Source organism: Terrapene carolina, unplaced genomic scaffold (assembly GCF_002925995.2).
Source record: "Terrapene carolina triunguis isolate 2854851 unplaced genomic scaffold, T_m_triunguis-2.0 Scaffold67, whole genome shotgun sequence".
Lineage (NCBI taxonomy): Eukaryota > Metazoa > Chordata > Testudines > Emydidae > Terrapene > Terrapene triunguis.
This window is the reverse complement of record NW_020664418.1, coordinates 11,928,625-11,946,207: the sequence shown is the minus strand read 5'-3', so window position 1 is coordinate 11,946,207 and position 17,583 is coordinate 11,928,625. Positions and strand designations below refer to the sequence as shown.

The 17,583-nt window shown below is 45.8% G+C and overlaps 1 protein-coding gene across 1 annotated transcript in view; it reads left to right on the top strand.

Moving 5' to 3' along the window:
• The first annotated feature begins 698 nt into the window (after nucleotides 1–698).
• The window catches only part of ZNF592 (zinc finger protein 592), a 93,861-nt gene continuing 76,976 nt past the window's right edge, over nucleotides 699–17,583 (top strand). Inside the window, exons 1-2 of the mRNA XM_024210453.1 lie at nucleotides 699–764; nucleotides 6,716–9,060. Coding sequence (XP_024066221.1) covers nucleotides 6,724–9,060 — 2,337 coding nt within the window. The 5' untranslated portion in view covers nucleotides 699–764; nucleotides 6,716–6,723. The remainder of the gene's footprint in view (nucleotides 765–6,715; nucleotides 9,061–17,583) is intronic.

Here is a 17,583-nt window from a genome sequence, read left to right as displayed (position 1 = left end):
GGAGCCGGCCCTGGACACAGCACCAGGCTCTGTGCCACAGCAGTGCGGGCAGGGGCAGGCCACACAGGTCTCCCAGCCCCGCGACCAGCCAGCGCTCTGCCCCTAACGCCGGAGCGGTTACCCCAGCACTAGGGAGCCGACGGGAAGTAGCGGGCAGCGCTCCCGGGGAAGGGTCTGTGCTCTGGGGCTCATCCCCAGGCCCAAGCCCAACTCGCCCGTAATGACGGTGTGAATCGCCGCACCCGGGCCTCAGCCTGGGCCTCTCACGGCCCGTAACACCCCGGAGCGGCTCGAGACCGAGCGATGGGGCACGGAGAGCGCCCGGACCGCCCGGAGCGCGCGCGAGAGGTGGGCGCGGAGGAGAGGGGACCAGGGCTGCTGACAAGGAGGAGCGCGCGAGCGCGGGGCCGCGCCGAGGAGAGCAGCGAGAGCTGGGCCGGGGCGGCGCGCACAGGGACGGACGGCCCGAGCGGACGGGGCGGGACAGGGCAGGGAGTCGCGGGCCGGTGGGGCGGTCCCTGGGGGCGCGCCAGGGAGCGGGGACGGGGTGGGGCCAAGGGGGTGGGGCGGTTCCCGGGGGAGAGGCGGGGCAGGGCAGAGAGCCGCGGGCGGAGCGGTCCCCGGCGGGCGCGGCAGGGAGTGGAGGCGGGGCCAAAGGGGCGGTTTTCCCAGGCCCGGCCCCGCCCTACCGCCGCCATGTTGCGGCCGTTGCTGCCCGGCGCTGGGTGAGGCCTGTGCGGGCCCCGGAGGAGCTGCCTGCGCTGGTAAGTGCGGCTCGGCCGGGCCGGGCACTGATCCCCGCGGACGGGCCGAGCCCCACTCAGACGGACAGCTCTCTGCCCTGACAGACGGACACCAACACCCCCCGCGGGACTCGCTACTGCCCGCTCCCCTCCCCCAGTCTGCGGGACAGGCGGACACCCCCCCCCCACCGACCCCTTGGGTGAGCAGACAGACTGACGTGACTCTCCTGCCAGCCCCAGGGGGCCGCACAGACAGGCGGGCTCCCGCCAGCCCCACAAAACACTTCCAGCCCTATGGACAGGAGACAGCCTAACCTGCCCTGCCCACGCCATGGGGCGGGCGGGCGGACAGACTGACTGCACATCCCGCCTTAGGGAATGGCTGTGACTGTACCCTGGCCTGCCTGGCCCCACAGAGATCTTCCCTTGCTGGTGGGACAGGCACTGCTGCCTGCTGGGGGCAGAAGACTTCTCCCCTCTCCCTCCCGCCTGGGACGAAGGGCACTGAGCAGTGTGTGTGGCCTTCCCACCGGGATGGCCCATCTGGATCCTGGGGGTTGGCTTTAGCCTAACAGTATTGCTCTGGGGGTTAGTCTCCTTTTTTCTTTTGATCTTGAAGCTCTTGATGAAGGTAGGTAAGTGGGAGGTTCCTGCTTCATAGGGGGGAAACAGGCACAGAGCAGTTTTAGTGACTTGCCCAAAGGCAAACAGCAAGTCACTGGCAGAGTAAGGGATAGAGCCCAGAAATTGCCACTTCCAGACCAGAGTTTGGTTACCTAGAGCAGAGGTTCTCAAACTTTTTTTGTAGATGGACCCCTTTTCAAATACAATGTTAATCACGGACCTCCAGCTGAGAAACTGATTGGCAAAGGTATAGGTGTACTTCATATAAACATGTACTGTTAGAAATGCTTTAAGAAAAAGAGTATAAGAGCACTTACAGATATCAGTGAGATGGGTGTACCTGCTTCTTATTGGAGAGTCTGTCTATGCTTGGCGTGATGGTTGACATTTTGCAGATCCCATGTGCAGTTTCTAAGGACCCATGGGGTCCCTGGACCCTAGTTTGAGAACTGCTGGCCTACAGCAGAACTGTCTACCCAGACTGTATGGTGAATGAACAAGCCACATTCACACCAAGCCATGTAAATTAAGTTGACCAAGGAGTTTGTTTTGGGACCTGCCTACTCTGTTCTTTTACTCTGTGTTTCCTGTACTTCACTGTATATTAAAATTTTGAAGCCTGAATCCACCCCTACATGTTGTGGAAGCTTCCAATTTGACTCTCCCAACTGACTAATCTTTCTGTCCCTTTAGTATCCCAAAACCCACTCCCTCATGACATTCCCTAGACGAATGTCTCCTTTGACAAACTCAGCTTCATCTTCTACTCCCAGTTGTTGTACGCTGTCTGTGTTTACTAAGTCCATGATCCTGATTTCCAAGTTCTCTGAAAGTACTCTGCTGGCAAAGAGACTTTGCCTTCCCCCACTGCCCTGTCTAAAAATTAAGCCTGGCTTTTGGGCTTGAGAACTCCCATATAGAGCTGCCATTGGTTGGTATTTTTCTATTGTCCTTTAACTTGTATACTTCTAAATACTTAGCTTTTTAGGATTGTGACCTACCTTGGTATAACTGTGTTTTCATATTTTAATATTAGATGGCAATCTTGAACTTCCTCTTTGAACAGAATAATACATGTTGCTATAAAGTCTGCGGGACCTATTGCAGATCTCAAAAGGTCCACAGAAATAATGCTCCCAGTGAAAAGTTAATGTAGTGTGCATGTGGGGCATTGATATTACAGTAACTCCTTTGGAATTCAAAGTGTCTTGGCGCTTAGATGTTGCAAAGGGCCTTGTGAGTTTACAGTTCTACCTGACCCACAGATCCTTCAGTGCCCTAGAGAGTTTAAGAGCTAAGATCTTTGTCTCCTTTTGTTCCCCTGTGCCTTCTTGTTGAAATGTATATTCATGCTTGTTTGGTTTTTGGCCAATGAAACATATGCAGACTTGGTTATTGTGCAAGTAATTGTCATTTATCAGCCTGTATGATGACCTGTTACACATCTGTGCAAATTTCTTCTACTTCTATTTTTTTAAGTTGTAATTTAAAAATTTCTGTCCCTGTACTTTTTTCACCCATTCCAGTGACAAGCACTCACATTATATAAGAGAGAAAAATAAACATTTATCAATAATGCAGAAGATACAATAGAAACTTTAATACATTGAATTATTTCAATATTTAGGAATACACAGAAATATTTGACACTTCTCTTTAAACTTTTGGTTATTTTAAAATCTTTTTAACTGGAAATGTTCAGTTTTCTCCAGATTCTGAGTCTGATTCTGCTTTACTCTGAGAAAATATAACTTTATATCATCTTACAATAAACTTTTATGAAGAAATATTGCAATATGAGTGAAGGAGAGACTTATACTTTGTACAACAGAGATAGTATATAAATTAAGCTGCTGTGGGACTTAAATATGTACACAGACTCTCCTGCAAACACTAGACTATTTCCCATAAAGCTTTATGTGGTGAGTCTCTGTTCTTGTCCTACTCTAGTTGTCTAGGACCAAATTTTTAAAAGTATGTGAGCACCTATCTGCCACTCTAGTTGCCTAGGGACATTTTCAAAAGCTTTTAAAGTGCTTTTGAAAATCCCGGTAGGCACCTAAATCCTTTAAAAAACCTGGCCCTTGGTCCCCTCTCTAGTTAAAATAAGTCTGTAATCTTTGTCTGCATTGCTTATTAGTGAGCCTAGTCTGTGTGATGCTTCTGACATGTATGGAGCCAAATATAGTGCTCTGAAACATTCTAGTTCTCAGTACAAATTGGTGGACTGCAATCTGCAGATTTAGCTAAAGCTAGGAAAAGGAGATGTAACAGGCCAGGAGGTTAGACTGTGTACCATGTTGTTCATGAAATCTTTTGTTTAAAGTATTCTGTATATAAGTCTTGGTACACTGAAATCTTTTAATCATAGAAAGTTTTATGTGCCTTTAAATGATGTGGTGATTTACTTTCTGTGCATAAAGACATGGGCATTATGCTGTAAGGAATGAACAGTCTTCATTGTATGATTACTTGTGTGCCAGAAACTGAAGGATGTCTAGTCTTATCTTCCAGCTGGCACAGACTTTTCCCTCCAAAAGTAAGGGGAAGATCCTACAACCATGCTTCTTGCCAGCAGCTGTAGTCCTCGTGGTGCATGATAACTCGACTGGCACTGTTCTTAAGCACTGTATGGATCATCTTCTGAACTTCCAAGGGCTTGTCTAAATACAGAATTATACTGGTTTAAATAAAGGTATGGTCTTAAACTGGTACAAACCCCTGTGTAGATGCTCTTATTTTGGTTTAGCTTAGGTCAGTTAGAACAGGCTTAATCTAACCCAAAGTTAGCCACTCTCAAACCAAAAGAAGTATCTATAAAGCCTTTTCACTGGTTTAAACTACATTTAAAAGCCTTTAATTAAACCAATGCTCTTTGTTTGTAGACAAGCCCTAAATTTAGTAAGCCTGACACTAAAATGACATTTTCCATTCTCATATTGTTCACTCTGCTTCTGTGTGATATCCCTTCCTCACCCTCACCTCTGCCCAGTCTGTGTCGGTCTTGTCTGTTTAGTTTTTAAGCTCTTTGGGGCAGGGACCGTCTGTTACTCAGTGTTTGTACAGAGTCTAGCACAATAAGGACCAATTCTTCATTGGTCCTGAGGCCCCACAATAATTAATGTGATTAATGATTAACTTAGTTTTGTCTTTAGTACAGAAGTGGTAGAGTGGGGCGAAGAGAGAGCAAAGACCATTCGGTATGTTCCATTGTTTTGTAACAAAGTGCAATGTTTAGTTGTCAGTTCACAGAGAAGTTGTTCCTTGTACCAGCTTTCTGGAAGGGAATATATTTTAAATGTGAGTTTCAACTATTAAAATGTTAAGTGGTGGCTTCTATGACAAGGTGTTAGTCATTAGTAATGAAAAATGGAAACAACCTCTTTGTTTAATTTACCCATCTCCCCTCCCCCCCTTGGGCAAAAGAACCCTCTGCACAAGTGTTGTTGTGCATATAGTATGTACCAATTCTGGATTCATAAACTTGCCATTTTTAAGTTAGATGTGGCTGAAAAAAATGAGTTGTCTTAATTTCAAAAAGGTCTCACTTTAATGTACAATAACTTAAATATTTCATGAATTTTTGTACAACTACCGTGTGGGGGAGGATATTTAGTCCTTCTTAACAGTAATAACAAATCTCTCATGTGTTAGAGAAGGGTATAATGAAAACTCAGTTATAACGTTAATTGTGAAGCTGCAATCACTGCCTTTGTAATCTGTACCTTCCTTTGTAGACAGTTATAACCAAAGAAATGCTCAGAAACTTTTGGTTTGGATTATGATTTCTAGGCATGATTCTTTATTTGTACTCAGGCAAAACTCCTCAATGATTTTATTAGCTAATTAAGGACTATAGGATCGGCCCTCTTTTACACTAATCCCCAACTGAGTGCTCAAGGTGCTGTACACAACATACTAAAATATTTAGTAAAGACTTTTTTATTATTTAGGTTGCTCTGGCAGAAACCAGGGCTCTCGTTTTTCAATGCTGTTTCTCTTGGGCTGGCCAATTGCTTCTGGCTTTTCTCCAGGTGATTGGCAGTACTAAATACTTCAGGTCTGGCTACGCTGTAACCTTTCCAGGAAGTAACAACTTGTGTTATTTGCAGATCATACTAGTTTCTCTTTTGAGTTTGTCCAGAGGTATCCATTCTGTGATCCTTGAGGCCTTATGTTGGTGGTCCTTGAGGGGTGACTGTGTTTGATCAATTGAAGAGTGCTCCCTGAGCCATGCCCTGTGATTTGTATTTTTTACACTGAAGTGTTTGGATCAGCCCTGTACCTATGGAAGGAGGAGGTAGGGGGCACTGCCCTTCACAGCTTGCCTTGTAGCTCCAGGAGCAGCAGCTACACCACTGGCTTCCTGTTGGGTTGCAGGGGAGGGACAGGAGAGTAGCATCAATTGCTTCATTACCTGTTTCCCCCTCAAGCTATGGGAGCCCTAGGGAGAGCAGGGTTGGAGTTTGACTGACTTTGCCTGAATGTAGAGGACACCTAGGAAAGAATCATAGAATAGAATATCAGGGTTGGAAGGGACCTCAGGAGGTCATCTAGTCCAACCCCTTGCTCAAAGCAGGACAAATCCCAAGACAGATTTTTGCCCCAGATCCCTAAATGGCCCCCTCAAGGATTGAACTCACAACCCTGGGTTTAGCAGGCCAATGCTCAAACCACTGAGCTAGCCCTCCCGGATGTGCCCCTCTCCTACACAGCGACCCAGGGCAGTATAGGAGTGGGGGACGAAGAGAAACTGAGAACAACTACCAATTTACAGCTCCCTGATTCTCTGCCCCAGCCCAGATTAAGGCAGACTCCCAGCTGTTCTAACTTGCACCAGCTGCCAGTAGTCCCAAGGAACCATGCACCAAGTGGGGTAGCCAGAGCACAGCACATTGCAGTTACACCCCTCCCAGCCTGGCACAGCTGTACTAGGGGAATGTAGGAGACAGCTGGATGCTCACTGGGGGCTCCTCTATGTTGGGAATCCACAGCAGGGTATTTGCAGGTGGCTTATGCTGCCTGAGCAGTCTATAGGGAGCAGAACAGTAGAGGATCTTCCCCAGAGTCTTGATAGCAGCCCCTTGGCCTTTTAAAGTAACACATTAGGCCCTGGGGCCAGAAAGGCTGAATGGCATTGAGTTAGTCCATCTACAAATGAACAAAAAATCCCACAGTGTTTAAACTGGAAGTTTAAGCGATAGCATGTTGAAAGTTCCCATACTAGCTTCCCTGTAGTGGCTAGAGTCCTAATTTTTTCTTCATTGGTTAGAGTAAATCCAAGTAAGAGTTTAATAGACTTATTTCCAGAGACAAACTTTGATAGTGTGTTTCGCTTTTAATTGCAGCTTTCATCATGGGGGACATGAAAACCCCGGACTTCGATGACCTTTTGGCTGCTTTTGACATCCCAGACCCAACTAGCCTTGATGCCAAGGAGACCATACAGTCAACTAGTGAAGAGAACGAAAATCATTTAAAGCCATCAGGAATTTGTATAGATGAAAATGTGTCCTTGTCCCACTCAGTGCCGGCTCCTGATACCCCTGTTGTGAGTGTTATTGTGAAGAACACAAGTCGTCAGGAGTCCTTTGAAGCAGAGAAGGAGGGGAATCACCTTGGAGCTGGTCTGTTACACAATGGGTTCCGTGGGTCTGATCTGCCATCAGAGGCTCACAACTTAGTGCACAGTTATGGGAAATTTGATTCTGCTTTTATTAATGGTGATAGTTCGAAAAACTTTTCTGAAAAATTGGACCAATCAAAGTCAGAACCTTTACCCACATTCAGTCAGTTCAGCCCTATCTCCAGCCCTGAACCGGAGGATGCTTTCAAAGAGAACAGTATTGATGATAAACCAAAACATGCCCAAACTCCATATTTCCCACCAACTCCAATGTATATTCCAACTGCGGCTTCAGTTCTAGATTCACTTAGGAAGTTACCAGAGCCAGAATTGAGTATGTTTGATCAATATTGTAAAAAAGAACAAAAGATGGAGATTCATAGCCAGCAAGAAAATAGGCTGGAATTGAGCAGAAAAGAACAAGACAGAGTAGCAGAGAAGTTCGTAGAATCCAGCAAAGATCTAGTGGATACCAACAACTTCCTTGGAGAAGGCTTGGCATTTCGAAGCTTCCACAACAATAACTTGAAGGAAAGCCGAGGGTCTATGCCTGAGGTGAACTTTTCTTCATCAATTCCACCTCGCCAACGTCTAAAGCCAGCTCACTCAAAATTGTCATCTTGTGTTGCTGCATTAGTAGCTCTTCAGGCCAAAAAAGTTGCATGTATTCCAAAAGAAGATCAAACAAGTCTTACAAAAGAACCTTCTGGCCATTTTAAAGATGGCATGAAAGGAAGCCCCAAAATGCCTAAGTCACCAAAGAGCCCAAGAAGCCCCCTAGAGGTGGTAAAAAAGGCCAACAAGCAGCCCGAGAGTCCTCGGAGCGTGTGCAGTGATAGTAGTGGAAAAGGCTCTCCCTCCATGGCAGCTGGCTCTCCGCCGGCTATTCCCAAAGTTAGAATAAAAACTATTAAGATGTCTTCTGGTGAAATTAAAAGAACTGTAACTAGAATCTTGCCAGAAGCTGAAGAGTTGGGCAAATCCCCTGAGGAGTCATGTGCAGAAGGTTCGGCCACGGAAGAGTTTAGTAAGTCCTTCCCTTCACCTGATACTAGTGCAGTCACAGAAAATGAGGCAAGCAAGGGTTCCACCAAAAATGCAGCTGCCACAGCTGTTCAAGTGTCAAATGTTGTGAGCCCCTGTATAGATGATATGAAAACAGAGACTACTGACAACAACACACCCAATGTGTCTTCGTCTCCACTGCCAAACTGTGGCAGTGATGCCATAAAAATAGGTGATGTGGGTCAGCAGCCCAACAAGAGGCAGCAGCAGGGTACAGTGACGCAGCCATCTAACCCCACCACTTCCAGCCTCCTTCCCAAGGCCGTACATCTAGCAAATCTCAATTTAGTTCCACACAGTGTTGCTGCTTCTGTCACAGCAAAGTCCTCTGTGCAAAGGCGAAGTCAGCCTCAGCTAACTCAAATGTCAGTGCCACTGGTGCATCAAGTAAAGAAAGCTGCTCCTGTAATTGTGGAGGAATTTAATAAAGTACTAAACAGTAACAATCTTGTGCCAGTGTATTCTCCAAACCTCAGCCCACCACCTGACAGCAATATTCGGTTACCTGCATCTGGGTATTGTTGCCTGGAATGTGGAGATTCATTTGCCTTAGAAAAAAGCCTAACTCAACACTATAGTAGGCGAAGTGTCCACATTGAAGTCATGTGTACTCAGTGTTCAACTCTGCTGCTGTTCTTTAACAAGTGTAGTTTGCTTAAACATGCGAGAGAGCACAAGAGCAAAGGATTGATTATGCAATGTTCTCAGCTGTTAATGAAACCAATTTCCTTAGATGAAATGTTTTCACCTTCTCCTACAAACTCTTCGGTGTCTTTGGCCCCTCAGACTTTGCATTTCCCATCTCCTTCATGTAAACCCAGTGCTACATCAGGAAGTGGGACAGGAACCTCTATCAACACTCACCCAGCCATGCCTCTGTATGCAGACCCATTGAGACTAATCCGTCATGGACTAAAGTGTCTTGAATGTAACAAGCAGGCGCAGGATTATGTTGCTCTAGCAGCACACTTCCAGAGAACCTCAGAAGATAATGAGGGACTGGTAAGTAATTCTTTAAAATTTTAACTCGTTTAAACCCAATAGAAATGTAACTACCATTCGAAAAAGAAAGAAAATAGACATCATACTTGAAAGTGAATTATTTAAACTTGCAATTCTGTATTGGGGTCTGTATGTCAATGTATCTTGTGTCATAAGTTTAAGGATGATGATGAAAAGTAAAATAGAAAGCAGCTGCCAGTGAAGTTTTGGGCTGTGTGCGCAACAGCACTGCGTCATGGACTGCGAAGGTGGTGATTTTTCTGTGGCTCTGGAGAGATTGCACACAATTTTGGTCTTCAGTTCTGAGTACATGAATACCAGGCCTATTGACTAGTTATTCACTGTCTATGCTTTGCAGGATGAGTGTGTAAACTATAAGATGAATTACACAGATTAATTAGAATCATAGAAATGTAGGGCTGGAAGGGATGTTGAGCAGTCATCTAGTCCAGTCCCCTCACTGTGACAGGACCAAGTAAACCTAGACCATCCCTTAGCGATGTTTGTCCAACCTGTTTATAAAAATCTCCAATGATGGGCATTGCACAACCTCCCTTGGTAACCTGTTCAGTGCTTAACTATCCTTACAATTAGACACTTTTTCCTCATATCTAAACTAAATCTCTGTTGCTGTAAATTAAGCCATTACTTCTTGTCCTGCCTTCTGTGGGCATGGAGAACAATTGATCACCTTCCTCTTTATAACAGCCCTTAACATATTTGAAGACTGTTGTCAGGTCCCCCCTCAGTCTTCTATTCTCAAAACTAAACATGCCCCCTTTTTTTTTTTTTTTTTTTTTTTTTTTAGCCTTTCCTCATAGGTCAGGTTTTTAAACCTTTTATCGTTGTTTTGCTCTCCTCTGGACTCTCTCCAGTTCATCCACATGTTCCTTCAAGTGTGGCACCCAGAACTGGATGCTGTATTCCTGCTGAGGCCTTGCCAGTGCCGAGTGGTGCAATTACCTTCTGTGTCTGAAATACAACACTATTAATACACTCCAAAATTTTCTCACAACTGCATCACATTGTTGACTCATTCAATTTGTGATCTATTATAGCCTCCCAGAGCCTTTTCAGCAGTACTAGTGCATAGCCAGTTATTCCCCATTTTGTAGTTGTGCATATGATTTGTCCTTCCTAAGTGAAGTACTTTGCACTTGTCTGTATTGAATTTCATCATCTTGATTTCAGAGCTCTTTTCTAATTTGTCAAGATCATTTTGATTTCTAACAGGGTTTTAAATTCAGAACCAGGTTGGGGAGTCGTGATCATATTTAATTTCTGGTTTTTGTAATGTTTTGAGGTGGGTTTTGTTTGTGCAGCACTTTGAACTCTGGGACCCTGGTAACATACTCAGCCCAGCAAGGCATAAATAGAAAAGGAGAGACTGGAGGTATGTCCACACTGCAATTCAAAACCTGCAGCTGGCCCTTGGGGCTCCAGCTAAGGGGCTGTTTAATTGTGGTATAGGAGTTCAGGCTGGAGCCTGGGCTCGAGGACCCTGCAGTAAGATGGTCCCAGAGTTTTTACACCTGAATTAAACAACCCTTAGCCTGAGTCCTGTGAGTCAGCTGGCACGGGCCATGTGGTGGTGTCTAATTGCAGTGTAGACATACCCTGAGAGGCCAGGTGTAGTATCTGCAATAGCATCAGTCTGACAGGTTTGCCAGACTCTTCTTGGCTGTCTTGTGATGAGGCCCATGCCTGCCTAGGGCTTCTGGTGGGACATTAAAGGAGTGGCTTAGCACTTCAGTGCAGTCTGCTTCTCAGCAAGGGACTCAGTTTCCTATGTAATTGAAGACGCTACTGCCCTGCTGCTTTCCCCTGGGGTTCTTCCTTCTGAGTGATCACTGACCTCCAACTCTAAGGCATGCCACCCTTCAGAGCCTGAGAATCTGTGCAGTTCTACCGCTCCTTTACCTGCCCTCCCCATAGGTATGAAAGAGAGAGGGATATTCCATTCTTGCACACCAAGACCATGCCGTCTGATTCTTTGAGGGTATGATCGATCATACAACATCCTTATTAAATACTCGCAAACTGCCATAGTTGAACAGGAGGAGAGAACTGTCCTTTCTTTCTCTTTAGAAAAAGGCAAAGCCTTCCATGTATTTTTGGTTGCCAAAATTATTAAGTTATATGTGCTGGCAGGCCCCAGATCTAATTCCCTTAATTAGATCCATAAACAAAGACTACAAGATGTCAGGAGGCTCTGGAAGCATGGCTGACCATTCTTAGCATGGACACATTGAATGATCTGGAGTATACAGCTACAAATCTCTCATTAGAGTGTTCCGCCTAGAAATATTTTAAATTTTAAAAAATATTGGGAGCCCTAAACTGGAGTTTCAGACTTGCTCTGGCCCAGTATAGGAGCTTTAATTTCTTTTTTTCTTTTCTTTTTTTTTTTTAATACCTCTGTCGCATGCAGGGAATGGATTACTTGATCCAGTGTTCTAATCTTAGACAAAGACTTGACTGATTTTTAAGGCCAGAAAGGACCCTAAGATTGTCTGACCTGCATAACACAGGCCAAAGAACCTCAGTTGGTAAAATCTGCCTCAAACCCGTAACTTGGATTTGAGCGAGAACATATAAACTAGAAAGATATGAAGTCTTGATTCAAAAGCTTCAGGTGGTGAAGAATCCACTCCATCCATAGGTAAATTGTTCCACTGATAAGTTACCCTGACTTAAAAAAATTATTTCTAGTCTGAATTTCTCTAACTTCAACTTCCAACCATTGGATTAAAGAGCCATCTACTGTCAGAAATCTCTTACACATGTAAGAACTTGTGGACGATGATCAGGTCATCTTTTAATCTTTTCTTGGGTAAGCTTACACAGATTGAGCTTCTTAAGCCTTTTGGTATAAACTATGGTCTTTGGGCTTCAAATCATTCTTGTAGCACTTTTCTGAATCCTTTGTAATTTTTCAATATCCTTTTGATGTGTGGACACAAGAACTGGACGAAGTATTCCAGTAATAGTCTCAATAATGCCGTATAAAGAGGTAACACCACCTCCCTACTTCTTGATATTTCCCTGCTTATACATCCAATGGTTGTGTTTGCCCTCTTAGCTACAGCGTTGCACTGGGTGGGAGCTCATGTTCAATTGGTTATCAGTTGTTATCCCCAAGTCTTGTTCAATGTCGCTGCATTCCAGGATATGGTCCTCCATTTTGTATGACCTACAGTCCTTGTTCCTAGATGTATGATCTTGCTTTTGGCTGTGTTAAAAGGAATGTTGTTAGTTTGAATGAGCTCACCTTACCAAGTGATCCATGTCGGGGCATATAACTGAATAAGCCCCATCTTTATTTACCACTCCACCAATTTGTGTCATTTAAAAAAAAAAAAAATTACCAGCAACGATCTTATATTTTCTTCCAGATCATTGATATTTAATAGTATTGGTGGCAAGAACAGATCCCTGTGGAACCACATTAAAAACACTCTCTTGTTGAGTAGTGAATTCCTGTGTACACTTACTTTTTATGAGATCTGTCAGTTAACTAGTTCTTAGCCATTTAATAGGGCTACATTGATTTTATATAGTGCTAGTTTTATATCAAAATGTCGGTCAAATGCCGTACAGAAGTCCAAGTATATTAACTTAGTTACCTTTATCAACAAAACTTGTGTACTCATCAAAATATTCCGAAGTTTGTTTGACAAGACTTATTTACTGTAAAACCATGTTGCTTGGCAATAATTATACCACCATTCTTTACTGATTGCATTCCATATCAACCTTTCCATTATTTTGTACATGAATGACATCAGACTAACTAGCATATACTTTGTCGATCATGCCATTTTACTCTTTTTAAATACTGGGAAATATTAGCTTTTTCCAGTCCGTTGGAGCTTCCCCAGTATTCTAGGACCATTAATTAACATTAATGATTCAGAGAGCTCTTCATCCAATTCTTCTAATACTCTTGGATGCAAATGATTGGGTCCTGCAGATTTTAAAATGCTTAATTTTAATAGTTGCTGTTTGTCATGCCCCATAGTTATTGATAGAATGGAAAGTATTTCATTATCCGTGTATGATATAAAGATCATCCTGCTTGTATCCAAATACAGAACAGAAATATTAATTTCTGTCTATTTTGCATCATGTTTTGACAGTTTTACTTACCATCCTTATCTAGTGTTGGACCTATATCATTATGATTTTGTTTGTTCCTGATATATTTCAAGAATTCCTTCTTATTGTCCTTAACCCTGCTGATCTTTGACTTTTTTTGGTTGCTGCCTTTAACATCCCTATCAATTGTCACCAGTCAGGAAATGCAAATTTGTATTCTTTGCTATCAGCTTACCCGTTTTATCTCTTATTGCTTCTTTCACCTCCTCTCTAAACCTTCTTTCTTGATTGGAGAGTTGATTCTAATAAAGCATGTTTAAATAATTCAGTTATTCACATTTCTGAGGGATAATTTCCCTTTTTTGGAGAGTTGCTGAAGCTGGTTAACCGCTTTTTTTTTTGCAGTTAGCACTAAGGGTATGTCTACTCTGCCGAGACTATACCAAAATAGCTATGCTGGTGTAGCTATGCCAGCATAACCCTGCATTGTAGATATAGCCTTTATTGATGGAAGGGGTTTTTCCATTAGTATAAGAACATCACCTCTCCAAACGAGGTTAGTTACTGTGACAAAGTTCCTCCTCTATCTTGGTGGGTCCTGCGCTTATTGGCGGATTTTCTTGCCTCAGAGATTCACCATGTGGGTTGGGGAACAGCCCAGAGACCTTCCCCTCTGGAAGAACCCACAGTCCAGGTCAATTGGGAGGTTTGGGGGGAACCCGGGCCCGCCCTCTACTCCGGGTTCCAGCCCAGGGCCCTGTGGACTGCAGCTGTCTATAGTGCCTTCTGTAACAGCTGCATGACAGCTACAACTCACTGGGCTACTTCCCAATGGCCTCCTCCAAACACCTTCCTTACTCTCAACACAGGACCTTTCTCCTGGTGTCTGATAACGCTTGTGCTCCTCAGTCCTCCAGCAGCACACCCTCACTCTCAATTCCTTGCGCCTCTTGCTCCCAGCTCCTCACACTCGCACCACAAACTGAAGTGAGCTCCTTTTAAAACCCAGGTGCCCTGATTAGCCTGCCTTAATTGATTCTAGCAGCTTCTTAATTGGCTCCAGGTGTCCTAATTAGCCTGCCTGCCTTAACTGGTTCTAGCAGGTTCCTGATTACTCTAGTGCAGCCCCTTCTCTGGTCACTCAGGGAACAGAAAACTACTCATCCAGTGACCAGTATATTTGCCCTCTACCAGACTCCTGTACCCCACTGGTCTGGATCTGTCACATATCCCTCCCCCCACTCAAGGCCAAGGGGTTGAGCAGCTTGGGACGCCAGACAGTGCACACGTGACAAGCCATCGGCGTTGCCATGACGGCTCCCTACTCTGTGTTGCACACGGAACTGGAAAGGTTGGAGGGATAAGAACCATCTGGTCACCCTTGTGTTCTTCTCCTTGTTCTGCTGCATCCATTGACGAGGGGCATGGTCGGTCATGAGGACAAATCTGCGCCCGAGCAGGTAGTAGCGCAATGTTTCCATGGCCCATTTTACAGCGAGGCATTCTCTCTCCACCACTGCATATTTTTGTTCCGTTGGAAGGAGTTTCCAACTGAGGTATAGAATTGGGTGTTCCTCCTCCCCGACCACCTGTGATAGAACGGCCCCCAACCCTACTTCCGATGCATCCGTCTGCAGGATAAACTCCTTGGTGAAGTCAGGGGCTATCAGTACGGGGTTACTGCAGAGGGCAGTCGGTAGGTCTGTGAATGCTTCCTCTCCTGTGTCAGACCATCTCACCAGATCAGGTCCACGGGCTTTCACTAGGTCTGTCAGCAGGCTTGCCCTTGTGGCAAAGTGGGGGATAAATCATCGGTAATACCTCACCACACCTAGGAACGCCCGGACTTGTTTCTTGCGACTTGGTCAGGGCCAAGTTTGGATGGCCTCTAACTTGTTCATTTGGGGTTTTACCAAACCTTTTCCCACAATGTAGCCAAGATATTTGGCCTCTGTAAACCCTACAGCGCACTTGGCAGGTTTTGCTGTAAGGCCAGCTCGCCTGAAGGTATCGAGGACTGCCTCCACCTTCTCCAGGTGGGTTTCCCAGTCTGGGGTATGAATGACCACATCGTCCAAGTAGGCAGCAGCATAACTGTTATGCGGCGTAATAGCTTCTCCATGAGGCGCTGGAAGGTAGCTGGGGCCCCATGTAGTCCAAAAGGGAGGACAGTATATTCAAAAAGACCCTCTGGTGTAGAGAACGCAGTCTTTTCCTTTGCGTCTTCTGCAAGGGGAATCTGCTAGTACCCCTTTGTCAAGTCTAGGGTAATCAAGTACCGGGCATTACCCAGACGGTCCACTAGCTCATCTGTGCGAGGTATGGGGTACGCGTCGAACTGGGATACTTCGTTTAGTCGCCGTAAGTCGTTGCAAAATCTTGTGGTGTCATGAGGTTTGGGCACCAGCACGATTGGGCTGGACCACTGACTGTGGGATTCTTCGATGATCCCCAACTCCAGCATTTTTTTTACTTCTGCTTTTATTTCCTCCCTTTTTTCCGCTGGCACCCGATAGGGCCTCATTGTTACTCTGGCCCCAGGGTTCGTGACGATGTGGTGATATGTCTCGGTTGTTCGACCCGGTTTTATCGAGAACACATCTTGGGTCCGGAAGATCATCTCAGACACCTCATTCTTCTGGTCTGGTGTTAAATCGGGAGACACTCTCACCTGTTTGGAAGGCTTGTTTTCCTGGGTTAGGTCTTTTTGGACCGTTGTGCATGCCAGGGTTTCAGAAGGTTAACGTGATAAATCTGTTCTTGTTTTCTGTGTCCTGGCTGCCGCACCTTGTAGGTTACTTCCCCCACGGGTTCAACCACCTCATAGGGCCCCTGCCATTGGGCCAGAAGCTTGCTTTCTGCCGTGGGTACCAACACCATAACCCGATCCCCTGGTTGGAACTGTCACACTTTTGCCTGGCGATTGTAATGGGTTCGCTGGGCCTCCTGTGCCTTCTCCAAATGTTCCCGTACAATAGGGGTAACCTGGGCTATCCGGTCTCGCATCTGCATTACATGCTATATTATATTTCTCCCCTCATTGGGTTCCTCTTCCCAGATCTCTTTGGCGATATCTAGTATGCCACGGGGGTGACGCCCGTATAATAACTCGAAGGGGGAAAACCCAGTTGAGGCCTGAGGTACCTCCTGGATAGCGAACATAAGGTAGGGTAGTAGGGTGTCCCAATCCTTCCCGTACTGACTTATCACCTTCCTTATCACAGCCTTGAGGGTTCGGTTAAACCTTTCTACCAACCCATCAGTCTGCGGATGGTAGACCGAAGTTCTCAGGGTATGTATATGGAGCAGCGTACAGAGGTCCTTCATTAGCTTCGACATACATGGGGTTCCTTGGTCGGTTAATATCTCCTTCGGTAGCCCCATTCGGGCAAAGATCCCCACCAGCTCTTTGGCTATAGTTTTAGAGGCCGTGTTCCGCAGGGGGACGGCTTCTGGGTAGCGAGTAGCATAGTCCAAAACAACAAGTATATATTGGTGGCCCCGAGCCGTCTTCTCCAGGGGTCCCACTAGGTCCATGGCTATTCACTTGAAGGGGACCTCTATGATGGGAAGGGGTACTAAAAGTGCCCTCAAGTAGGGACGGGGACTGTGCAGCTGACACTCCAGGCAGGAGGCACAGTACCTCCGCACTTCTTCGTGTACTCCGGGCCAGAAGAACCGCCGTAGGACTCGTGCCAGGGTCTTCTCTACCCCCAAATGCCCCCCAAAAATATGACTATGAGCAAGACTTAATACAGCGTTCTGGTGTTTTTGAGGTACTAGGATCTGCTGTACCTTCTGCCCCTGAACTGGTGCAACCCAGTATAAGAGATCCTTCTTCATTATGAAGTAGGGTCCTGGTCCCTGGGTTTTCCCTTCCACAGGGACCCCATCTATTTCAGTCACCTCCTTCCTAATGTTGTCGTACCTTGGGTCTTCTGCCTGGTCCCTTCCAAAATTTCCTCTCCCGGGGCTAATCTGCTCAAGATCTAGGGGCCCAGTCTCTGTTGCCTCTACTGGTTCAGAAGCATTAGGGTGGGGGTCAGACTCGGGTGCTTCTCCCTCCTGCGTGGCCTCCTTTTCAGCTGCGCGGGTCCACCTACCTACAAGAGCGACCCTCTGGCTTTGGGTCAGTATTCGGGTTCCCAAGGCCTTAGCTGCCCTTCTTTCCCTTTTTGTCTTTCTACCCTATCTGGGAGCGGAGAACAAATCTGGGGATATTTCAGAGAAGATTGGGGGTTGACAGTCTGCTGTGGATGCCTCACCAATTTTTAGGGTCCCAATCTTTCTCCAATCCCCCTACTGGGAGTAAGTTTCCAAACCCTGGGAAGTCCCTCCCTATGAGCACTGGGTATGGGAGTTTAGGGACTACACCTGCTGCTACCTCAGCAGTGTTCCCTTGGATCTCGATTTTTACTGGGATGG